The 24,949-nt window shown below is 47.7% G+C and overlaps 1 protein-coding gene and 1 long non-coding RNA gene across 6 annotated transcripts in view; one reads left to right on the top strand and one right to left on the bottom strand.

Moving 5' to 3' along the window:
* Positions 1-516: 516 nt before the first annotated feature.
* On the bottom strand, positions 517-5,972 carry LOC114015411 (uncharacterized). 3 transcript variants are annotated; one of them, XR_003559326.2, is made up of 3 exons: positions 5,202-5,972; positions 3,438-3,565; positions 517-983 (listed from the first exon to the last, which is right to left on the bottom strand). It is a non-coding gene; the product is annotated as an uncharacterized LOC114015411 (long non-coding RNA). The 3 variants fall into 3 exon arrangements; XR_008733398.1 differs by having other exon boundaries at positions 5,846-5,972; XR_008733399.1 differs by having other exon boundaries at positions 517-933; positions 5,846-5,972.
* A 3,051-nt stretch (positions 5,973-9,023) lies between these two features.
* TRIP4 (thyroid hormone receptor interactor 4) overlaps positions 9,024-24,949 on the top strand; it is a 51,120-nt gene continuing 35,194 nt past the window's right edge. For 2 of the 3 annotated variants that reach the window (XM_055717439.1, XM_055717438.1), the window contains exons 1-11: positions 9,024-9,180; positions 10,399-10,565; positions 10,782-10,918; positions 14,198-14,431; positions 15,388-15,466; positions 17,289-17,418; positions 17,733-17,948; positions 18,492-18,618; positions 19,359-19,546; positions 20,642-20,766; positions 21,585-21,676. In XM_055717439.1, the coding sequence (XP_055573414.1) occupies positions 9,095-9,180; positions 10,399-10,565; positions 10,782-10,918; positions 14,198-14,431; positions 15,388-15,466; positions 17,289-17,418; positions 17,733-17,948; positions 18,492-18,618; positions 19,359-19,546; positions 20,642-20,766; positions 21,585-21,676 (1,581 nt within the window). In that variant the 5' untranslated portion in view covers positions 9,024-9,094. The remainder of the gene's footprint in view (positions 9,181-10,398; positions 10,566-10,781; positions 10,919-14,197; positions 14,432-15,387; positions 15,467-17,288; positions 17,419-17,732; positions 17,949-18,491; positions 18,619-19,358; positions 19,547-20,641; positions 20,767-21,584; positions 21,677-24,949) is intronic. The other variant, XR_008733396.1, reaches the window with a different exon arrangement.

The following is a 24,949-nucleotide window of genomic DNA, read 5'->3' as shown; positions in this document are numbered from 1 at the left end:
TCAAAAATAGAATGTCTTAATCCACCCACCCAAACAGCCCATCCCCGCATCAGCACGACTTGACACTATTCCAAGCCTCTGCTCTGGGATGAGCTTATTTTGCATTTTTTGATTCTTTGTGATATTACTAAGGGAAAAAAATACTATTAGCATCAGTCCATCTTTGATAAAAAGAAGAGGCACTGGGGATGAAGCACTTCTGCAATGTTCGGTTTCAAGGCCCCCATTTTTTAAGTGCCATGCGCAGAAAATGGTACAGATTCGCCGAAGCAGCTTATGTTATTCTGGAGCTGCACGCGCATCCCCGGAGGGCTCAGGGGCAGTCGCATCCCTGTTTGCATTTTGAAATACACTTCGCCATTCAGATAGAAATTCTATGGTCACCTGAATTTTCCCCCATTTATGCTCTGAACCATCTGGGAGCTCCCAAAGAGCATCTTAATTCTGAAAACGTGTTTATCATCCAACAATTGTAGCCTTAGTAATTCTTTCATTAAGTCATATTAAACATGCAGATTCTCATTAGCCCCACAATAATCCTATGGGAGTTTATCAAAGACCAGCCTGCGTGTTGAAAGACATATGGGGTGAAGGGAGCTCACAGCTGACTCAAAGACGTTTTGGGTGAGTTAGGACCACCCCACCAGGGGTTTTACTGGCCAACACTCGGCTCCTCATCCTTGACCAAGACAGGTGAGAAACCGGCCTGATTCCCAAGCGCCTTATTATGAACAGAGATGAAATGTCCTGCTTTTATTCTTGAAACTGCTGCAGTGTCTCCAGTTGGGATGAACCAGCTTGTTGCTCTGGCTGGAGCTGGTGGGCAGGACAATACCCCTTTGTGCAGGGCATTGGGAAGGACAATGACGCTCCTGTTCAGGATCAGGCACAGGGAGGCACCACCCCGACACCGCAGCGTGGGCAGTGGGGATCCTGCAAGGCACAAGTGCAAAGAGACCTTGTATCCTTTTGGGTAATGCTGGCTGTGGGCGTGCAAAGAGAAATAAAACAAAGTCAAAGAATAAATAAAAAGATTAAAAGAACATTTTTTGGCAGGAGAGAGAGAGAGCAGAGGAGCAACCATGAAGCATGAGAAGGTACCCGGGTCTTGTCCTTCTCACTCCCAATGGACATAGCTGCCTCTGTAATCATTCAATCCGGAGCAGGAATATATGTGAACAGGCTTGGCATTTACTGAAATTAACAGCACTCCTGTGAGAGAGGGCATCCTGTGCAACTCCCTTAGCAAAGCAAGCAGCATCTGAACACAAAACTGTGGCGTCTGCAGCAGGGAGGCTTTATTTGAAGGAGCAGGAAGTAAAAAGCCAGCAATATAAAGTGGACATCGTACATGCCACAGTGCAGCATAGTGTGGTAACAGCTGCTTTTTTTATTTTTTTTTTTGGGGGGGAGAAGCATTGAAATTCAGAAAAAAAAAGATGAAACCCCCTCATCTGGGAGATGGGGTCCTGAGGCTTCACTTTGGATTTCCCACAGCAGGGTGAGAGGGCTGCAGCCTGACAGCTGATGGCCCTTTCCCCCTCCCCTCGGTCTTCATCCCTGCGGCAGGGACATCTGCTCACCCTGCCAAACAGCTGCCCCCCTGCACGGCCCTGGCTGCAGGACAGCCGGAGGAGATCCTTCCAGCCCAGCCTAGCTACAGCCAACAGAAATGCTCAGTCTGGCCTGTTTTGGACATGAGGGGAGAAGCTTGAAAATGCTCTGAAGCAGCAGCAATTTCTGATTATCTCATGTTACTTCAACAGAGAAAAGCCTCAGGCTACAGGGATGGAAACGATGGGGTCTGTCCCATTGCTCTCTCTTGCCCAGACAAAGCAATTTTGCCCCCAAGATTTAAAATGCAACATATTAGAACCTTAGGATTTCTTATTTTCTCAACACTACTGTCTCCTCTCCTAAATACCCTGTTTGTGCTCATTTTGCAGTTACTTTTGGAGCATTAAAGGGCACCTACTGAAACACATGTCCAGCCATGCCAGCAGTGAACCCCCTGTGCTCCCACCCAGTCTCCATGTCCCCCTTGCTGGCTCTCTCTGCAAGCCACCCCTTGCCCCTTTCCCCCTTCCCACCCCCAACATCACCAACCACCTGGCAGCAGCTCAGTCCAAGCCCCAGCATGGAGGGAGAAGGGGCGTTTGGGCCAGTCCGTGGAGAACCAGCCCTTTTTCCAGGGAAGAAACCATGCTCCTGCTGGCCTGGGTTGGCTTGGTGGAGCAAGAGCCATCAAGGAGCCGGGACCAGCACTGAACCACTCATGATGTAGCTCCATCCAGCACCCCCAGGAAAGGTCCCGGTGCCCCCAGCTGGGTTCAGGGGGTGCTCCTGGATCTTTCAGGTGTGAGTGTGGGGCCAGCTGAGGCCATGCAGGGCAGTTTTATGCTCATTAGTGCTCTCAAGGCTGTGATGTTCTCATCTCAAGGGTCAGAAAAATAATTTGGACTATCTGCAGAAAACCACGTGTTGGAGATGGGGGAAAAAAATCTGGTCTGGGGGTGCAGGTTCTCCTCACTGCCCATCACTGCCCCTCCAGCGCCGGCTTTGACCACGGTGATTTAGCTGATGAAACGGTGGGTGATTTTGTTGATGCCATTTTCCTGGGGAGACCATTATCTGGCAAGATAACACTAACTCTTAGGAAATTATGAGCAATTTCAGTCTCTCATCCATATGCTTATATATTCCCTGCATGTTACTTAAATAAATTAACTTGAAGAAGGCTGTATGAGCAGTTGCCCTGGTCCCTGGCACAGTCCAGCATTTGGTAGCTGGAGATGCTGCTGACATCTATTGTCAACTCTCGGTATTTACGTCTTTTAAAAAAGTAGATTGTTGTAGAAAAAGTTAAGCCAAAACTTCGAGCTAGCAGCTTAAACATTAATAAAAGCTAGAACAGACAGACCTAGCAGCTTAAAGATTAACAGTTGAAGTAGACAAATCCTGTAGATCCTGGTATATGACCTGTAACAATCTTATTCCAACATGCTGAATACCGAACTACAGAATCAGCCCAAACTGACCTAAAAGGATGTCATATTGTGTAAGATGACCACTTAGCAACTTCTTAGTAATGAAGCAGCAAACAAAACAAACCAATAAAAAGCAAGAAGACCCCAGACATTAATATTACTACTAGTCCTAACTATTGCATGAGGGGTGGGGAACTTAAATTGGAAGTGTATAATTGCCCAGGGGTTTCTTTGTTCAGGGTACCTTTTCCAGGGCACAAGATGGAGCGCTATTAATAAAAAAGGTACTTCCATAAAGGAATCAATCTTTCAGCTTATTGATTCAGAAGAAACCTAGAGTCAAACTCTGTTATAGTGGCTGGTATGCGAAGTTTCTGTAACATTTAAAAGCATATTAGTAAGTTGAGATTAATACATCGGTCAATGCTGAGTCACAGCAGTGGGTCTTACTTTTGCTGCAGGTCTCAAATTGCTCCCATTCTCTATTTTATAAATTAAATTGAATATTCTAATTATGGATGGCCTTCACAAGCACCAGGCTTTAGCTGGTTTTGTATTCCTCTTCTTTCCCTCTGGCCCTGTAAAGAATCAAGAAGTTGCACTGTTTATATGGATTTAACCAAAAGAGGAGTTATTTAATAATTCTTCAAACTTACAAGAAATGAGCTCAAAAGTGAAAACTACTTTGTAGTAATAATGACTAACCGGATTTCCACCTGACTGTTCCCCTTAAGAGGTTTTCCAGACTATACCTCTTGCCCTAAGACTCTAGAAATCCCATTGCACAGGGGTAACCTCTGCTAGGTGCTGTAACATTACACAAAGTATAGTGATGCAGCCACTTCATCCTTGTCTGAAATTTATTTTCAACACCATACATGACCTTTCTTTACCATGTTAAACTTTGCTATTAATTATATTGCTAGACAAAAGCATTTGTAGCGATAGATAGAAATTGTTTAGCAATATATTTGGGGTCGCACAGCACAGGTATAGTTCCCCAAGTGCTATTTTAAGGAAAATTTTACTAGATCAACAATAGCTGGAGAAAAAAACTAAAAACACAACAGGGAAGCTTTTAGATGTGGAAATCTTCTGCAATTCTTTGGGCTCTTATCTATAAATTCTATTTTGGGTCATCCGGAGCTCTTTTGCTTCAGCAGTATCTCCCTCTTAAGATAATTCTACTCATTTTCAGAATAGCTGCGTGCTATTCCAGTTTCCCATACAAAGCTGAACTCAAAAGTTAGCATCAGAGGCACAGCTAGAGCTAAATCAGCTCCAGTGCAGCATCCCCACTCACACACTGAAGTTAACTCTCCTGTATTCCCACAGGGATGGGAATGTAAGCAAGCAAACACCTTTTCCTGCATTTTGCCCAGAGACTGCTGTTCCTGGAAAAAAACTTTGGGCTTTAGCTTCAAGATTGCATTTCCTGATGTAAACAGTAGGACTGTATCTGCAGAGTGAGCATATTTATTTATTTATTTGAAGCAAAAACCATTTAAGCTGCTCCTTAATACTGAGTTTTGCTCTTTTGTGAGATTTTACAGCAGGGCAGATGTGCGATTCCCCACTTGGGAATGCCTACCCCTGGTCTCATTAAGTGTGAGCATCAGAACTATGCCAGCCCGTATCCTCACACAAACGAGCCCTCAGTGGCACCAGGAGTACATTCAGGCTAATGAAGGGGTAAGAGAGTATTTCTGTATGTTGAGAATCTGTCCTTTGCCAGAAAGGCTAAGTAATAAAGCTACTAAAACCATTAAGATCTTCCTGGCCTTTCTGCACCAAGACAGAAAACGCCGGCTGTCAGAGTGCCAGCTGACCCATCTCCTGCACGAGACAGATACCGACCGGCTCGCCACAGGGAGTGCAGGGAAGATCTTAACAGCCTGGTCACTGTGTTATCTTACTAGTACTGTGCTTCAGTTCAATGAAAAATAATCAGAAAGCAGGTTATTTTTGTTATTTTTGTTATTTTTTGTGATGTCAGGGCAAAGAAGCCTGTAGTTTGTACAGCACATTATCACAAACTTATTCCCCTTAATTTACATAATTAAAAAAAAAATCTGTTCCAAAGAAATCTTCACTTGCTACTTCTCATTCAAACGATTTGAACTGCTTTTTTGTAACAACCCTCCATTTTACTTGTAGACTTTTCAGGAAGAGGCTTTTAGCCAGAATTCACCACTTGCTCCACGATAAATATACCTGGCTGATCTACTAGAGCTGCCACTGATTTCTCCTCACATGCAAACATTCACCTTCTCATCAGCTCACCTGATCCTTTGTGGTGCTTTAAGGAAAAGACGAAGCAGAACCCAAGAGTAAGACCCATCACTTCTTTTCCACAAGACCCCACTCGCTTTTTCATATAATTTACCCCAGAATTTGTGTGGCAGCCTCAGGCGCTTTACCATAACAAGTTTTATACATTTTTAGCAGTTCATTGCTCCTCAGGCTTCCAGGGTTTTGATTAGAATCATCCACTTTGCTTTAATTAAACTTCAGCTCTAAATCATAGCAAGTGACAGCTGCCCTTCCACCTCACCGGTGTCTTTCCAAATCCTGTTTCCCCACCTTGGGACAAAGAGGTCATCATTAACAGTTTTTACTTCAATAAAGAAATGACACTGATGTCTTTTCAGAATGCTTCACTGTATGAAAAACCTGGGGCTCTGCTTTCCACAAACAGAACCAGCATGATCATGCAAGTCTGACAGGCACAAAGCAATCAAAAAGTAACGGCTGCATGATATACAGGAGCCACCGAGGGGCTCGCAGGCCTCGCACACCGGGATGCCCCTGCCTGCGGGGAGAGGCCACCGGCGCAGACCGCCGCGCCCCGCTCTCACCTCGGCAGGCGGCCGGCGATGGCCCCGCGTTGAGGCGGCTGCAGCCCAGCCCAGCAGGCAGACCAGAGCGGCGGCGACGACGACTACCCCCAGCCCCCGGCCCGGTCTGCGCCCTTGCGGTAGCGGCCGCCGGGGCCCGCCCCCGCCCGCCCCGGCCCGCCCCGCCCCGCCCCGCCTTGCCCTGCCCCTCGCGCCGCCGCCGCCCGGCCCGCGCGGGAGAGGCCGCCGCCCGTGGGGAAACGCTATTGCCCTGCGGCCGCCAGCGCGAGCGCCGAGGCGCGCGGGGCCTCTTCCCTCCGTACGGCGCGACGCGCGCTCCCCGCAGCCCGCCCGCCTGGGGCCGGGACCTGAACGCGGCCCCCTTCAGCGTGTGCCCCCTCAGCCCGCTCCCCGCAGCGCGGGTGCCCCTCACGGCGCTCCCCTCGGCGCCTCAGCCGCCGCTGAGCGCCGGCTGCCGCGGCCCCCCGGGTAGGTACGCCCGTCCGGGACGCACTGGGCCGCCGAAGGCCGCGCGGCCACGGCCATGGCCCCCGCCGCAGCCTGCCTCGCGGGCCGGGCAGCCCTCAGCCCCAGCGCTGCCGCGGGCAGGGGGCGGCACACGGACCCCCGAGCCACGCTGCGCGGCGGGGCTCCTGCTGCGCCATCCCCGCCGCAGGCCGTCACTGGCCTCGGCCTCGCCGACGCGGCCGCAGCCCCGCGACACCGCTCTCGGCTGCCACAGAGGGTGACGGCTGTGCTCAGCTGCGGGCAGTGCCACCAAAACCAGCCAGCCTTCCCGAGGGAGTTTGTTCCCTTCCCAGCTGCTCGCAAAAGAAAAGCCTTGGCTCTGCAGTCTGCTGCCTGCCTACAGCACTTTAAAAAATGTCAGCGAGTGACGATGGCCGGGAGCATAGAAAGCCCTGCACCATCACACCTTGGTCAAGATGCTTTTTTCCTGCACCAGTGTGAGTTCAGGCACATTCAGCGTGAGTTCACAGGGAACAGGGTGGGAGGACTGCTCTGGCCAAAAATGATGTTTCTTTGTGTAAGGGACAAGGCCTAAGTGACTACCATGAGCCCAGATAATGCCCCGAGAAGGTCTCAGAAGTAGGGAAAGGGGGTCACAGGCTGCGGCCTGCACTGACTGTGTCTCAGCCACTCCTGGAACTGGGCCGAAAGGAGCTTCCAGAAGTCTAGGAGCCGGGGCCAAAACACAGGGGCCTCTCTAGCTCGCTCTTTCTCTGCATCAAACACCCGTGCTGGCAGGTCCAGTGCTGGATCTAGGACTGGTGATCTCCCTCTCTCTAGCACCTTCTCTCTCTTTTCTTGTAAAGCTGTTAAGTAACACAAGGCCTACCTCAGCTTCCCATAAAACTGCATAGCTTAGGTGGATATAATTGTGAGAGGGTCAACGTTTACAGAATGTTTGTTCCATTAAAGCTGATGTTTATGTACAGACCTTGGCTGTTCTCTCACCTTAGTTCCATGCTGAGGGGATTTGCAAATCTCAGCCACTCTGCCCTTCTTGTAGGTGGGAGATGATACTTTGTGGTCTTTTCAAGCATGACCTGTCCCTGGATCAAACGCACCACAGGACTGGGCAAGTGTCATGGTGGCACGTCAATGGATGGGTAGTGCCAGAGGGTAATCCAGGTCCCTGGTGAGCAGTGTCCAGGTCCCTGGTGAGCAGGATAGCATGCCAGGAGGGACACCAAGGCAAGATTGGGAGCCTAGCTAGGCATGGAGCCCAGCAACTAGGATGAAAGGATGGCATCACCGATTTTCTCCTGCCTCCAGGCTATGCCTGGAGCTCCCTCTGACGTGCAAACAAAGTCTTGCTGTAGGAAGATTTAACTAAGCAGCACATGGCGGGGGCCGGGGGGGGGAAGGCCAGGCACCCCCAGTTTCAGTCAAAGATCGTGTAATGGCAAATTAAATCACAGTCTCCCTGATGCGAGGCTCCTTTGTGGCAGCTGCACCCTGTGAACATGATGTGAGCTGTGCAGGCAGCTGAGGGTCTCACTGCGCCCTAGTCTGGCAGCTGCTGGGTCTGGGGGCTTTTGCCTTGGCCCAGGCAATGATCCTCACTGATACACAGCTGGAGCTGCATTTTTTCTAAGAAAACATTTTGTTCTCCAGTACATCCAATGTCTCAGCAGCTGTTGGTCCCACATACATTCCCTCCTTTTCCAGTAGTTATCGCTGCCTTTATATCTCAATGTTCATCCTAATGTGTCTTTGCTTAATCAGGCTTTTAGTGCTGGCCTTTTTTTTTTTTTTCCAACGATGGCATAGCTCTCCATTCCCTTCTACCTTGCAGTGCTGGCATATGTGAAACATGAGCTAAGAAGAATATTTTTCTGCTCTGTTTGGGGTGTGTTTTAGTTTTTTAGAGTGGACTGTGACACACAAAGCCTAAGCCTAACCCTAACTATTCCCTCCTCTCCCTGCAAGCCTACATAGACTGGCGAGCTGCATTTTTTCTTCCATGCAAACTTACACCACTTGTGGCCTTTGACTTCAGAGGAGTTGTTCTCCAAGCGAGGGAAGTGCTGGCTCTGCAGCCGTTTCCTGACTGCGGGCAGAGGGAAGGGAGCGGGTTTTGGAGCCAGGGGTCATTTTGGCAGAGTGCTGGGACCGTCTGTACCTTGTGAGTGTGGGGGTGAAGAGATTCAGGGACACGGGGAACCTGTCTGTGGGCGAGAAAAAGCTCTGATTAAATAGTTTGCAGGCGAGATCAGATCTGTGCGGGGCTGTGGAGCGGAGGGTGCAGGCAGTACTCTGGGGATTCGAACCTCGGCCCTGCCTGTGGCGGGGAAGGTGCGCAGGCCCCAGCCCCGAGCTCAGCCCTTGGAAGCCCGGCAGGGTGCGGGCTGGCGGGGCCTGGTCGTGTCCTGACAGAGCCCTCGCCCCTTCCCCTCAGGCTGGACAGGAGGAGGCAGCTCAGGTACGCGGTGGAGCACAGCGGGAAGCCTGGGGCACCTTCCCTATGCGCCCGAGCCCTCCGTGCGGCCGGCTCGGCCTCCTCCCTCCCAGCCGGGCCTGGGGAGAACCTCAGCGGAGGCAGGGTTTGCTGCTGCTCCTCCGGCCTCAGCTCACCTGCCTGCCCCGCTTCCTCCGCGCCGCGGCGGGGCCAAGGGCCGCCTCCGCTCGCCTCCAGCGCGGGGAGGTCCCTGCGGCGCCGGAACGGCGGCGCGGCGGGCGCGTTGCCGGGGGGGGCCGGGCAGTGGCGGTGCGGTGCGGCGCCGTTCGCCTTCCCCCGCGCGGGAGATGGCGGCGCGCGGCCCGCTCCTGGCCTGGTGCATCCAGCACCTGCGCGGGGATTTCGGCCTGGACGTGGGCGAGGAGGTCGTGAGGTGAGCGGGGCTGGAGCCGTGGCGGGAGCCGCTTGGGGCCGTTCCCTCCGCCGGGGCCCTGCAGGTCCCTTCCGCCTGTCTGCTGTGGCAGGCCTTGGTGGCCCTTCGCGTTGCCGCCAGGTCCCGCTCGGGCAGCGCTGAGGGGAGATGGTGTCTGCAGAGCGGCTGCTGGGGCGTCCCGCGGCTGGGGCACCGTCAGGGGACCGGGGGGCGGCGGCGGGGCCCGTGGGGCCCCGGTGGGTGGGCGAGGGAGGGCGCGCCGCTGTCTCCTTGGGTTGTGCGATTTTAATTTTTTCCGGTGGGAACCGGCGTCTCGTGGTGAATTGTGTGGTGTTGTGGGGTACGTCACTCTACGCTGGAACTGGAGGAGAAAGATATTTTACCTTACTTCTTTTTCAGTGAAGCAGCCACAAGACATTTCCAAAGTGTCTCTCTTAAACTCGTCACAAAATTTGACTCATAACCCCATTTCTTACGGTGGTCTCTACAGAAACCTGATCTTGTAGTCGACAGTCTTGCTGGATAGGTGGTTAACAGAAGGCCAGTCTGTTACATTACTTGAAATTTAGACAAAATATGTAAACATCTATAATGAAAAATGAGAACAAATTTGAAAAACAGGGGATGTTACAAACAGTTAACAAAACAAGGCTTTGGGAGAAGGGACAGAGACCGCAAATACAGCAAGCTGGGGCATAACAAGATAAGCTTAAAGATAACCAGATGGTTAATGACACCAAAAAGAAAATTACCTGACCTATGTGTGAACTATCCTAATTAGCATACTAAACAATCCACCCTGGAGCAAGGAAAGCCCCCAACTAACAAAGCCCCCTCCCCACAGAACATGGCAGTGAAAAAAAGTGTTATACCCTTAAATGCAGACAAAGCTTGTAAGAACCAATAAGAATTAAATGTGACTGAACATAACAGTAAACAATTGTTCAAAGTGTATGAAGTGGTTTACTATGTCTTAAGAGGCGTGCTGGCTTTGTGGATTTACCACCCAGCATCCATCTCTCCGCAGACATGCAATAAATAATCTCTCTGCTCTCTGTGTGATACCGGCTCTTTGCACACCAGGTAATGAACTCTATGACATAATAATCTGAAGAGGAGAGATAAATTGCGTATGTGTGTGATTAGACCATTGGTTTCCTCATTAAAAAAAAAAAAAAAGCCTCCTGACCTGTTTTTCTCCATCCCACCCTCTTGCAGGTATATCTTGTCAATAACAAACGAGGATGAGATCCGGGAGTACGTTGTTGACCTCATTCAGGGGACTGATGGAAAGAAGAGCTGGTTTGTAGAAGAACTGCTGGCCAGGTGGCGGAAATCCTCCCAGCTGCCTCCTGAGCCTCTGCCAGCCTATCGGAAAAAGGATGGTGAGTGGTATGGGGGGGGGGGAAGGAATTAAAGTCTTAAATGAGCTTGTCTTGCTTATTCTGTTTATAAACAGTTACGTGCCATGAATGCCCGTGATTGTTTCTGTTCATTGTGACAGTGTAAAGCCCATTTTCATTCCCCAAGTAAGAGTTCAGGGACATCTTTCTCATGTTGGTAGTTACCCAGCCTTTCTTTGTGCTTACGCGTATTTCCAGAGACTTCTGAAGTGCCTCGGGCTGGAGACCAAGCGAAAAAGGGTAAACGCAAAGGAAGGAACAAGCAGGACACATCTGCATATGCTGAGCCAAGTGCACATGTAGAGGAAGTAAAAACCCCCCTTGACCTGGCCAAGGTGAGAGCGTCTGGGATGCATGGGCAGGCTGCATGTCACTGTGTGGTGAGGGCACACTTTGAACCTGGGTTGTGGGGAAAGGTAATATCAAACACTAACAAAAGATGTGACTGGAGAGCAGAAATAGGCTTTCAGAGATCCGAATCCTTTGAAGGGGATTATGTACCTGAAAGCATGTTTGTGTTTCCTGGTTATGTCATAGGGTCTAATAAATGCTTGCCTCCCCCTGCAAACCCTGTCTTGTCTTATATACCATACACCTTCTGAGATATATAAATTTGTGTGTCTTCGTTCACTCGTAGATAGCATGCAGCATGGCAGCCAAAAGCTATAACCTGAGCAAATACTTTGGCAGCCATTGGGTAGGTGAGGGTCCCGCACTGTCCGCGAGCTGTACAGTCACCCACTTGCAATGAGAGGGGTGGCTGTTCCCATGCATCAACTGTTCAAAGCTGACTGCAGATTTGGATGGGCTGTGCTCATACCTTGTGTGTGTCCCTGGGAGTCTCAGTGCTGTGAGGAAATAATATGAGGATGGGGAGAAAGACTGTATATTTATGTCTCTAACAGGATGTATTATATGGCCAAAAAGATAGTGACTATGGCAAAATGGATTTTACTCCACCCTGCTGAAGAAGCCTGGATGAGAGAGCAGACAATGGAAGTAGATGCTGTAATAAAATGTATTTCTTTAAAGCAGAGTTGTGAAGTTGAGCAATTAAGGAAGCCACCAAGTAGGCAGAACATTCCTTGCTACATTTAAAACTTTTCACTCATGCTGAATAAAGCTTTTTAATTGGCAGCTGAAGTATTTCGTGCTGCTTCAGAGAGGAAGCCTTGGGTGCTAGACAGAGGAATTTGAGGGCTGTAGTGAGTGCCTTTCCACTGAGCAGCAGCACCATTTCCCTCTCCTGTTCACCTCCACTCCTGTACCTTTAGTGAGATTGAGATGTTTGATTTTGTGGAGGCTTTTTTTTTTGCAGTATTCATAAACAGTCTGAGTTGCAATGAAAGAAACTGCAAAATAAGAGCACAGAAATGCTAAACACCAAGAAAACCTGCCATTTTCAAGCAGCGGAAGGCCATGCAGCAAGCAGTAGTTGCCTTTCTCTGTGATAGTTAACTAACTTTTTGCAGCAGACTTGTCTTTTATTCAGAAGAACAATTTCCTGCAGTCAGTGCATCAAATATGACGATCTTAGCTGTTAAATGTTGTTTGGATTTCCTAGGCTGAATTTCTGGATTTTATTTCCGGTGTAGTGGGTTTTGCCTCAGTGCTACTGGCTGGGAACCAAGCTCCTTCCTTAGGTGTAGATCCAGCTGTATGACTGTGGTCCCAGGTGGCATCAAGTACAGCAGATCATGCTGTTGCTGTCTGAGCACAAGCGTGTGCTCTGCAGAAATAAGTGTGTGGGTGTGCAGTATGCTTGACGTGCATTGTTAGACTTGCAGTGGAGTCCTTCATGCTATAAACACTGAGCATGTTGCACTTCCCAGGATTAAATGCCATGATTTGTCCATGTGCAGCCCTGACTGAGCAACATCCAAATCCTGAGAGTCAGGGTTGCACCTGAATAAATAGTGGAACTTAAATTTATGTTTTTAAGTTAAAGTTTTTGTAGCAGGGAGGCTGCAAATGCTTAAAATGTTTGTGAAAGTGTTTGTACAATAAAAAACCCCAAATTTTTTGAACTGCAGGGTTAAAAATGGACAGTAACGTTCTATTTCGTAACAGTAGTGTTTGGACCTGGCGGTGGCAGTAAAACCAGTTGGGCAGAACTGGGGAAAATGGAAGTGCTGCATCTGCCTGTTACTAAACTAGTAGCCTGCTGCTATTGAGAGCAGGTAAAAAGAGTCCAAGACGAGATGTCTTAATACCACAGCATGCCACCATCATCAAGAAAAGCAGCATGGGAGGATGTGGGACGTAGAAGCAATGCTAGCTGAGGGGTGTGGGTTAGGGAGCGGGAGTGATCTTCCAGCATGTGGCAGGCAGAGAGAGCGAGTTGTCATTCTGTGGTGAATGAAAACAGGCTTTCTGGGAAAGGGTTTCCAAGAAGTCCTCTTTTCTATTGTCAAGAGAGACTGTGGAGAGGAGAGGCAAAGAAGCGCCTGCACTTGCGCCACAAGCGGATTTTCAAACGTGTCGCAGATATGACAACTAAAGGCCAGAGAGTGCGTTTACATTGGAGGGCTGCTTGCTGAAATAAATAAGGGTAGTAAGTCCTAGTCTTCCTTGATCATGACTGGCATGCAATTCATGGTTGAAATGAGTCTCATCTAGTGTTACAAGACAGGTTTGTGCCTGGAGTCTGTTTGTGCTTACTTCCCAAAGCATCTGTTTTTGAGTATTGCCAGAAAAATGGTAGCTATTGGCTTTGTTCTGTTCTCCTGGAATTATTTCTGTGCTGTAATTAATTCCTGCAATTAACTTCTCAACAATTCACTTCTCAGCCGGTACCTGCTGGTGATGTCGGGTGGGAGGAGGAACTATTTGTTTCTTTGATTAAGGTGTAGGGTCTGAGGGAGAAAACAGAATTTCACTATTAGATTATTAATCCAGCCCTCATCTAAAATACCTTGCTTTGTTTCTGTTTGGGGTTTCTCTACTTCGGCCTGACCCAGTGCAGTCCCTGACTGAAATTCAGAGAGGTGAATCACAGAATCACTGATGCCAAGTCATGAAATAAGGAGAAGAATTTACTTTACAGCTAAATACATGAACATGCGGTGCCTGGGAAACCTCTTCTCAGGTGGCTGTGCCAGGTGGAAAGCAAGAAATGCTGTGTGGTGAACTGGCTGTGAATGAAGAGGCCCTGCTGCCATCAACAGCTTTGTTTCTGGGGACAGGTGCACACAGGACTTCAAACAAACAGGGCATTGCTATAATTTAATAGCCCTTGAAATCTGGGAGTAGCTGAGTTGGTGTTCGAAGCTGTTAAACACCTGTGAGTTGATATGGCAGGTCTGGAGGACTGACAGCACACCTGCCTTCTAGATCCAAGTAGTTTTAGCTTTCAGAGGCAGCAAACATCAAGTGCATCAGCAACATCCTTATGTCCTTGCTTTGTTTAGCTTCCTTGGACCTTTTCTGGCAGGTCTAAGCTTGTCTTTCCATTGAATCTGGGGACTGGTCCAAGTTTCCTTCCAGTCAGGCAGAATAATACTTGTCTGAGGCTCCCCAGCCTGTTCAAGGGTCAGTGCTTTCTTTTTGCTGCCAGTGTTGTACTGCAAATACAGTTTGTTTGTTGTTTGGTTGTTGGTTTTTTTGCTTTTCAGGCACAGGAGAACAGCAGCGGAATCAGCAGCAGTAGCAGTTCCTCTAAGAAGAAGACCAAATATGTTAGCCTGTATACCAAGGAGGGGCAAGACAAGCTGGCTGTCCTGATCCCTGGGCGTCATGCCTGCGAGTGCCTGGGCCAGAAGCACAAGCTCATCAACAACTGCTTGGTTTGCGGGCGCATTGTCTGTGAGCAGGAGGGCTCTGGACCCTGCTTGTTCTGTGGTGCTCTGGTTAGTAATGAGGTGTATTTTATTTGCTGTGTTTGAACGTGGTGTAGTACACTCAGGGCCTTGAAATGGCATGGGGCTGAATTAGCCTCTGAGATCAAAGTTCCTCTAGCAAAGTTATCCAAGCTGTGAACCTGGGCAGGAAAGAGCCTGTGTGGTCTTCTGCTCCTAGGGGAAGGAGAACTGCTGTGGCTTTAAGTCACTCTGTGTTTCTTTTATTATGTGCCACATCAGAGCGTGGAGAGGTTTCCCTCATAATTTACATCACTTTGTTGCTTGCCTGATTTATGACAGTATCTTGTGGCTGTCCAGTGCATCACACTAACATCCAAAATTTGCGCAAGGCTTCAGCCTTCACCCTGAGCACAGCTCTGGCAGCCTTGTAAGGGGCAGAAGACATGGCCAGGGCTAGTGTGCTGACTTCAACACTTGTGTGGCATGCCTCATTTGGCATACCTGTTACACCCTGCGTTTGGTTGAAAGGGCACATTTTGGAGAAAGGGAGCAAGTTAATGATGGCAGATTAAATAAAGTTAACTTAAGGAGAGGAAAATAAAATAAAGTTAACTTAAGGAGAGGAAAATACTGGTTGGATGAATAAAATGTTTTAAATCAGATCGGTTGCTATTTTTGAAGATCTGTTTAACTCCAAGTGGCCAGCCAAGGGAGGGGACCTCTGTATTAAGCATTGCTCAGGGAGGTTCTGGTTGCAGTTCTAATCCTTTGAGATCACCTAGCAGTGTACTCACCCACAGAAAGACCAAGCTGTACATTTCTCATGGGTTGCTTTTAGTAAAGAACAAACTGTCAGGATTCTCCCTGTGTAAATAACACTGAAGGGAAGGTGTGGACTGTATTGGCCATTTTGAACAGCTTAACCCTGAGCTGTTGTCTGAGGCTCTGAAATTGGTCAAGCAGGTGATGTCCTTCATAAGTCTAAATTTTCTTTTTTTTCTTAGGTGTGCACTAAAGAAGAGCAGGACATTCTTCAACGGGACTCAAACAAGAGCCAGAAGTTGCTGAAGAAGCTCATGGCAGGTCAGTAGCAATGACATACCTGTCAAGTAGTGAATCCCATCAATTATGCAACAGCAGGAGCTGCTCTGCCTCACTGTGCTATACTTGCCTTGGTCTTGTGTAGGAATGAGAGTGTGTCCGTCCTGATGTGTAAATTGTTGACATACATTCACCCAAATTATGAAGAATTGCTGTCAAAGTCTAAAGGTAATTCTTTCTTGGGAGCTGATGCCTGAATGTTTCTCAGGGGTTTAAATTGCCAGGACAGTTTGTGAACTTTATTTGCTTCAGATTTCACTGAGCCGCTTGCCCTTGTTGCTACATGGTAGGCATTAAAAGGATGGCTGGGAAGTTGGCTCTTTGTATCCTCTCTGCAAGCAATCATCAGCGTTACTGGACTTCAGCAGAGGTGATAACTGCGAGTGTCAAATGGCAACCATATAATGTCCTTACCCAGAGGCCCCAAGGCTGCTCGTTAGGCATTCCTGAATCAATCACATGAACTGGATCATTGTGAAGTCCATGAAAATTAGGATAAGTCTCATGTGGAATGTGTGCTGTGGAAGATGAAGTGCTGCTATCTGATTTGCTGGGTCTAGAGAGGTGGTGGTTAATATTTTCTAATGACTCTTCTTGTCTAACACTTATCTTATGAGCTAAAAATAGGAATAGAGCCAAGGAAAGCAAGAGGAAATAATACCCAGTCTCCCAGCAAAGACCTGTGCATTGTGGGAGTGTTTGTCTGAGTTTAGCTGAAATATAGCCAAGGTCACAGTGTTCTTGGTTGAAAAATACACTTTGCTGAAGAACTGAGAAAATATTTACTCTGGGTCTGTGTCAACTTCTCTTTAGAGCTGCTGAGATGGCAGGAGATCTTGTAAGTCCTTGAGAGTAACAGCTGACCACAGAGTCAGTCTGTTTGTAATCTTCCCGTAGAGATCCTGACATACTTCAGGATCTCCTTTTCTTTCTTACCCATTTTATCGTTCTTCCCTTCTGCCCTTGCCAGGTCTTGCTTTGTGCATTATCTATGTAGGCGAAAGCTGAAATGTGGTTAGCTATTTGTCTTGGAACTGAAAAAATGTGGATCAGCACCAACAGGGAAATACAAGCTTTTTTTATTTCCCTAAAATAAACATGTTAGCCTTTGTGGTGTCTTCTGTGAAATACATTGGTTTGTTCCATTGTGGCTTTGATGCAAAACTTTTTTTTTTTTTTTGTTCCCTTTTGTTTGTTTGTTTGTTTGGGTTTTGGCCCCTTGCCAGAAATGGTAAGAAAGAAGAGATAGTTGCTGGGAATAGATTTCTCCATCTCTTTAACAATAGCTGGTCTGAAAAACTTGCTGAGGTGTGTTGAGGGAGAATATAATTTTTAAGAGGCTCATATAGCAGCCGACAGATAGATTGCTCTGTATGTAACTAGCAATTGTCAGCTCTGTTGTGACCAAGTCTCTTTGTGGAGGTGACAACACTCAGGAGAGAATTTGGCTTTTAGGAGGGGACTGAATGCCTGTGGCTGGTGATGGGCAGAATTTAGACTGCCCAAATTGTTAGGGAAGGGGCAAGGAGAATCAAGGACCAAGACGACCTCTCTAAACACTACCTAGATGATGTCACTATAGTATTTAAATGCTTCCTTCTCTTTGGAGGAAGGGGTCTGTGAAAGGGGCTCGTGGGAAAATCGGGGCTTGAACTTGCTTTGGAAAGGTGCTGATTTTGGTGCAAAATTCTTCTTTCAGCTCCTTAAGTGACGTTTTCTTTTAGGGGGCATTTCTACAGCCAGGCCCACTGAGACTGGGTTTCAAACAACTGATTATTGAGCTGTGACCTGTTTTTCATCTCAGGTGCTGAAAGTTCAGGGAATTTGGATACCATAAGCAAAGACTTACTGCCTCAACAAGAAGCTAGACTCAAAGCAGGTCTGGAGATGGCTGTGAAACACAAAGACAAGTTGTTGGAATTTGACAGGACAAGGTAAGATACTAGCTGTGAGACTGTCATGAAATAGCATAAACTATCTGGCAGGCTAAGCTGCCTCTAACAGAAATGTTAGAGAGTTCCTTCTAAAACCTGGACTGTAGCTACAGTCACCTTAATGTTGATGTTTGGTGGAACAAGAGTGAACTCCTCTAATAGGTCCCATTTGCATGTCCTTCTTTGTGTCCCTGACAGTCCAGCTCTCTAGAGGGAACAGAAGGAAGCTGGTAGGAAGGCAGGTTTGGGGCAGTCAGCACTGTGTCACTGTCCTGCTGTGCTCATCTTCTGCCATTGTGGTTGTTTCTCACCAGCGTACGTCGAACTCAGGTCATTGATGATGAATCAGATTACTTTGCCATGGACTCCAACCAGTGGCTGTCCAAGCAGGAAAGGGAAGCCCTCCAGAAGAGAGAGCAGGAGCTGCAGGAGCTGCGTCATGCCTCTCGGCTTTCCAGAAAAATCACCATTGACTTTGCTGGCAGGCAGATCCTGGAGGAAGATGACAGCATGGCTGAATACCACAGCAAGTGAGTGAGAACTGGCAGTGTGAAGGCATGCCCAAGAGCAGAGAAGTGAAAACTGTTATGGATAGTGGTCTGGCTGAAGCTGGCAGAGCAGGTGTAAGGAAAGCTGAGCAAGCTGATCCCTTCAAGGGCACCTCCGACACTAGGATACAGTTTTGTGTTTGTGTTCTTTAGCTCCTTGAGGGTCTTTCTGGCTTGCAGCATATCACCTCTTTCAGCACAGCTCTGCTGGGACCCTCCCCTAAGGCCAACTGCAACGCTTGCGTGGGGTTTCAGTGGCTGGCATGTCTGTCAAAGAGAAAGCTGCCCTGGAAAAAGATGCTGCAGAAGGCCTCAACAGAAGCAATTAATCTCAAATTCAAACCAAGTTGGGTTTCTGTGGTGGAGAAGAGTCACTGTTCAAATTAGAAATCAGACTGAGCAAGGAAATAATATAGTTAGGGGAGGTGGTGAAAAAATGCTTTGGGTCAGAAGTGTTTGTGCAGGAAAAGGGAGATGGTGCCAGGGGAAGCAGGGAATTTTCATGGCTCTTATTTATGCTTGCAGACTGGATGAAACCATTGAAGCCATTAATTGTGGTACACTGAGCAAGCCAGCTGGGGGCCCAGAAGCAAAGACGACTCTGAGTTCTGGTGTTTTAGTGAATCCCCGTCTTCTTCAGCCTGCTCCTTTGGTCAGTATGGGTTGAATGATTTATTTCAGAGTAATGACTAACTTTGGGAGAGCTGAGCTTAAGAATTGTGAATTCTGGTATGGTTGTAGTGCTTCTGTCCTCCCCTGTGTCTGAGATGCTTGTTAGCCATCTGAATTGGGGACAAAGAAGGTTTGCCAATTCCCTGCTCTGCTCCTGGCTCTTGGTAGGCTTGGTTTATCTGAGTTTTAGTCTCCTGCCTCCTTTTCAGGAATGGGGAAGAATTTCTCAGGGTCAGCCTAAGGTTCTGGCACTTTTTCAGCTCAATTTATGAAGCCTTTTCTGCCAGATTTCCAGTTTCCAAAGGGCGTAACCTCTATCCTCTTATTCTACTTTAATTGTCGTGTTCTTGGTGTATGCTAAGCATTTGGAGGTTGGACACTTCCAGTTTTGAATGTTGGTGACTGTGGATATGCTTTGAAAATTGTATCTTCCTGTGAGTGCTCTGAAATACCAGCAGGTAGATGTATTTTTTAAATCCATAGTTTAGTTGTGATGTGTAGAAAGGAAAAGCTGCACAGAGCTGAGCATGACCTTGCTTTTTCTACTGCCAAAGTATGGCGTGTAAGCACAGCAAGCTTGCAAAGAAAGAAGAGTGATCCCAAAAAGAGTAATACCTCTGTCCTTAAATGCAGGAAACCTTCAAATTGGATTTGCACTTGATATACATTATTCCTAGAGAGGTGCTAACCTTTTTCTTGTTTCTTTTGAACACTCTGAAGTGGGTGGACCAAACTGGTTTGCTCCCACACAGGAAAGCTGTATGTTCCATGGATGCTGGAAATGAGTCTGGCTTGGAGCGGAACAGGTTGCGGATTCAGGATCGAGAGTTGCAGGAGATCTCAGATGATGGTTGGTGCCTCAGCATGCACCAGCCTTGGGCTTCCTTGCTCATAAGAGGAATCAAAAGGTAAAGAGGTGGCCTGAACTGTGATGTATCCTGGTCCGCTCTTGCTTCATAGGTCAGATGGAAAGTTGTGTTCCTCAGAGGAGCATTGTGGACTTGCTTGCTTTGTACAGCAACTGATACCTACTGATAGCTTCCAGTTTGGAAGCCATGCTTCCTCGTCTGGTGTACTGATGGTTTAAGAAGCTGGTGAACCTGCTTTTCATGAGAGTAGCTAACCTAGAAGGTACAAGTTTCTTCACAGTGGGTAAATTTAGAGAGCCTGAGACTTCTGCAATATAGTGGGGGCATACCTTTTTGGAATTTGAAAGGCAAAGAAGCTGAAAATGTGAAATGTGCTCTTCTGGTTTTTTGTACATCATAAAGAAGCCAACAGTGGCGTGGGGGTTGTTTAAAAAGAAACCTTGTAAAACTTTTCACCTTTGGGCTGGGAATCGGGTTACAAAGAGAATCTGCTTCAGCCCAGCATCCCTGGCATGTTGACTCACCTTTCCCACAATTAATATAGAACAAAGAATCTTCTTTAGCCTTTTTTCCCCTTTCCATCACAGAATTTTTCATTTTGGAGAGCAAAACTTTTTTCACTTCCCAAGCTAAAGATACTGTAAATCTTAACGTGCCCAGCTTCTGCACCCAGGCGGTCTGGGGATGCTGCCAGCCACGCCGCTACAGTTGCAGCATTGATGCCTAGTGTCCATTCTGGGATCGTTGAGAGCTGCAGCTAACGACTGCTTCATACAGATGCATGGTCCGTTATTGCTCCCTGGGTTGCATGCTTACTGTGTGGAACTTTCTGAGCTTGTAAGGGAATTGTATGAGCAGATTGTCCTACGATCATGTCTGGCATACTGCTGTACTTGCAAGGGATTGATGTCCTTTTTTGCTGTTGCTTTAAAGCTGTGAGGACATGCTCTGCTTGTGGCATTGTTTGTTGCCCATCTCAGCTTTTCTCTGTAGTCCTGACACGTTGCTTGAGTTTAAATAGTTAGGGCAAAGCGTAGCAGCAGGAATTGCATAACGAAACATTCGATTGAAAAATCTGCCCATGTGGGTGATTTCTGCTGAAATTTAAGTCATAAATTCTCCTTTGTTCTCTAGGGTGGAGGGCAGGACCTGGTACACATCGCATAGAGGGCGGTTATGGATTGCAGCTACTGCTAAAAGACCTTCCCCTCAGGAAATCTCTGAACTGGAGACCACCTACAGAATGCTGCTCCGCAAAGGTGAACTTCTCTCCTTGGATCTTTGTATTATTTGGTACATTGAGCCACATAATGAGCAGTGTGAGAAAGCCCTCTCTGCTGAGCAGTTATTACTGCTTCACTTTTCAACCTTCTGTTCTTGAAATTCTCTTCATCCTTTCTGCATTTTGTCAGCTGAGTGGTTATGGTGGCAGACTTCAACTCCATCCTTTAGCTGGTCATGTACTCCAAGCACAAACACTGTTCAATTGCACCTGAATCTTGTGATAGCTTTTGATGGCAGAGGACTTTATTTTATTCTTGGCTCAAGCAACAAGCTGTCAAGTGTGTGCCTGCTTGTGTGTGAAGTGGCTTGTGCTTCAGTCTGTTTACAGCGATGTTAAAGGCTTTTCATGTATTCTGACCTTGCAGAAATCAGGATTGAAGAGTCACGGGTTCTCAGGAAGATGTTATTCTGTCATGTGGGTAGGAGGATGCTGTTGGCTGCACTGCATGCCTGTTTGTGCAGTGTTCTTGCACGTCATCTAGTTTAAATGTTATACAAAAGGATTGTCTGCTTCCTCATCAGGGCAAAGAGCTCTTCCTGCACTATATGTTCCTCTGTCAGAATCTGACTAGGAAAAGATGTATATACAATTGCATCTCCCAACCATAGTTCTGTCATGATGAAGATCCTGAGGTGGAAGAAGAACAACAGGGTTTTAAAATAGCTGTTTGTTTTCCTGTGCCTCAAAAAGTAGAAGAGCATGGAGGAGAGGGAAAGGCATCTGGGGGTTAGAAGACCCCAGCTACATGTGTGGGGATGTGGTCCTGCTGAAGAGATATTTCTTTTGATGCAGATGTGGATTTTCCAAGCGATTATCCTTCGGGGTGCCTCCTAGGCTGTGTGGACATGACCGACTGTTTATCACAAGAGCAATTTAATGAGCAGGTGAGTATAGCAGATAAACCTTTACAAGCTTGTGTTAGCCAGCAAACTCTTGAAGTTGTGTAACTTCCTCCAGGAGATGCTCTAGAGAAGACTATGGAGATTTTAGACTGTGTTGAGAGGAGATAAAACTATTATGCAGTTTTGTATGGCTAGAAGGAGAATATATATAGAAAATGCATTTCAGCAGGGGTGGAAGGGAGCAGTGGACTAACACAGACTAAATCCATCGTCAGCCTCTCTGCCAGTGAGGTAGTTTAGTTGAAATGAGTTTCTCACCCACTCTGAAACCCTTTTCAATAAACACTGACACCTGTTTGATTAAACCAAGACTAGCTTGAGAGACCATGCTGCAAGGGCATGACATGTCAGTCATTGCTTCCCTTGCTGTGACTCCAGTGCATTAATGTCAATTTCTGGGTTTCATCCTCATTTGGCAAACTTGGGAGCTTACATCTTACCTGGATATGGCTTCTAAAGTGCTGATTGTTTCTCTTGAAGAAGCTTCATGGGGTTGTAATAGAGGGAATTACTCCAAGTTTTGCCTAGCCAGTCAGCAATTTTTTGCTACCCCTGGGTATAACAATGCTGATCTTCCCATCTCAGGGAGGACTCTGGAATAGGAAGGGTCAAGTACCTGTTTGGCTGCTTTTGGAATGCAGCAAACCACTCCCGGAGCACAGCCAGCAGAGGCTTTGCAGTTATTGCAGTGATTTGTGTCGCAGAGGATATGAAGGGACCTGAAAACTCAAGACAGTGTGGAAATGTGGACCACTGCAGCAGTGGTGGTGGTGTGCCATGGGACCTTGTCCCTGGCCCTGAGGTGCCAGCAGGATCAGCTACCCTGACCTAAGAGAGGGTAGCTTGGCCCAAGCAGAGGTGTCTGTAGCTGCTGGAACTGCTTGGTGCTTCTTCCTGGAGCTGGAGGTCACAGTGGCCTCACCGGTGAAAGCTGTGCTCTGGTTGGGGCACTGAGTCACCAGGAGAAAGAACTGTGGGAAGAGGTGAGCACCCTCCCAACAGGCAGGATGGACAGAAGAGCCACAGGGTCTTCCTGGAGACCCTGCAGAGAGGACATGCAGAGCCCTGAGATACAGGGGAAAGAGGGACAGCTGGAGATTACAGTGGATCAAGACTCCCAAGGCAGTTAAGGGACATTTAAGTGGCCTTTTTCTGAGTGAGGCAGGTGATTTGGTGACCAGGAACACAGGTTAAGTTTGAGGTACTGAGGCCTTCTTCACTTCAGGCTTCACCAGCAAGATCTCCCAGAGGTCTCGTGCTTAGAGGTATTGGAGAGGGACTACCCATAGTGAAGGGAGATTGAATTAGGAATCTTTTGAGAAATCTCATGCATACAAGCCTGTGGATGCTGATGGTGTGCACCCAAATGTGCCGAGTGGTACATGACTTTGTAAGGCCACTCTTACCTTGGAAAGGTTATGGAGATCGGGATAGGACCCTGATAACTGTAGGGAGGTGACTTAATTACATCCATCTTTAAAAAGGGAAGGAGGGATGATCATGGACACTTCAGGTCAGCTTCACTTTTATCTGTGGGAAATTCATAGAGCGACTCCTCTTGGAAGCCAGTTTTGGACACATGGAGGAGAAGGACATTGGGAATAGCCAGTATGGATTTACCTAAGGGTAAAATCATGCTTGACTAACCCAATGACCTTCTGCGATCCAGTAGTTAGTCGTGAATATCTTTTACTTTGTACAAACTTTTAGCTTGGTCTCCTACAGCATGCATGCATCCAAGATGAGTCATTATAGTCTGGGTGGGTGGACTTCAAGGGTCGACAGCTGGCTGGGTCATCGGGCTTCAAAGTGCAGTGGTGGTTGCCTCATAATCTCTTTGAAAGTGGTGTTTATCAGGGCTTTTTCCTCTAACTTCTATTTAATACATTTAGCCATGATCTGGAGGGGTAGGTGGAGTGCCCCACAATGAGTTTGCGAATGCTGCTCTTTGGGGGAGCAGTGGGTATGCTCAGCAGCAGGGCTGCCATTCAGAGGAACCTTGACAGGCTGGAGGAAAGGGCTGGAATGATATTCCTGAAGGCTCAACACCAATCCCTGCACCTGGGGTGAACTAACCCCCTGCATCAGTGCTGGGGAGTGGCTTTGCTGAAGAGGCACTGGGGATCTTGACAGCCAGCGAGCTAACAGGAGCCCTGGCAGCAGGGAGGTCTGGTGGCATGATGGCCCAGTATGGCCAGTAGAAGTAATTACTCCTCTTTGCAAACTACATCTGGAATTCTGTGGTTGCAAAAAAGATGTTGATAAACTGCGAGTGCATCCAGTGGAGGCCACCAGGATGGTTGGGGGCTGGAGCATGTGCCCTCTGAAGAGAGGCAGGGGAAGAAGAAAGACATTCCACTTCCTGCAAGGAGATTATAGAGAGAGGGAGCGAGGCTCTTTGCTGATGTACACAGCAAGAGGATGAGAGACAATAAATTGAGAGAGGTCATGAATTGAAAGGGGAGGGTTCAATGTGACTTAAGAAAAAAATTCCCCATGAGGACAGCCAAGGAATGGAGCAGGCATTGCCTAGAGGGTTTGTGCAGTCTCTACCCATGACGATTTTTAAGATCCAACAAGACAAAACCTCGTCTGAATTCTGTGTTGACCCTGCTTTGATCGGGAGGTTGGACTAGAGACCTCCTGAGGTCTGAGTCTGTGATGCTGTGACTGACTCCATGCCCAAAATCTGGAGCAGCAGCTTTCCTTAGGGTGTGTTTTATTAACTTACAAAGCCTATGTTGAGTACCAAGCACAGCACAGCTGTTCCTGATACCCTTTGATGCCTGTTCACTCGACTGCTTCTTGTAGGAGTCAGGTTTGGTCTATATGGGAATCACCAGACCATGTAGGGCTTGATAGTGAACCAAGACCATCTTGTGAGATGGAATAAATGGATTCCTTGGGATAGAGGAGGAGGACACACCAGGCTGCTGGGCATCTTCTTTCCATGAAGGGTTGGAGAGGCATCAGCAGCTGCGGGCTGTTTCTTGTGAAGTGCTTTCCTAGCTTTCCCAAACCCTGTGAGGTTTTTTAGCAGAGAGAGATACCTTGAAACTAGAGATAAAGAGTATTTCTGATGAGGTTGCGTCTCTTAGTGATGGGCAGAAAGGGGAGGAGGTTGGAGTACGAGCAGCAGAGGGAGCTTTGAGACTGGAATACAATGGAATCTGCAGGAGTATTTGGCCTTGGATGGGAGCAAGCCATTCGAGGGAGAAGAGGAAAGGACACTGGGGCTAGTGTAGGGTGTTTCTT

Source organism: Falco cherrug, chromosome 7, assembly GCF_023634085.1.
Source record: "Falco cherrug isolate bFalChe1 chromosome 7, bFalChe1.pri, whole genome shotgun sequence".
Classification (NCBI taxonomy): Eukaryota; Metazoa; Chordata; class Aves; order Falconiformes; family Falconidae; genus Falco; species Falco cherrug.
Note: the sequence above shows the minus strand (reverse complement) of the source record. Positions and strands in the feature narration are given on the sequence as shown.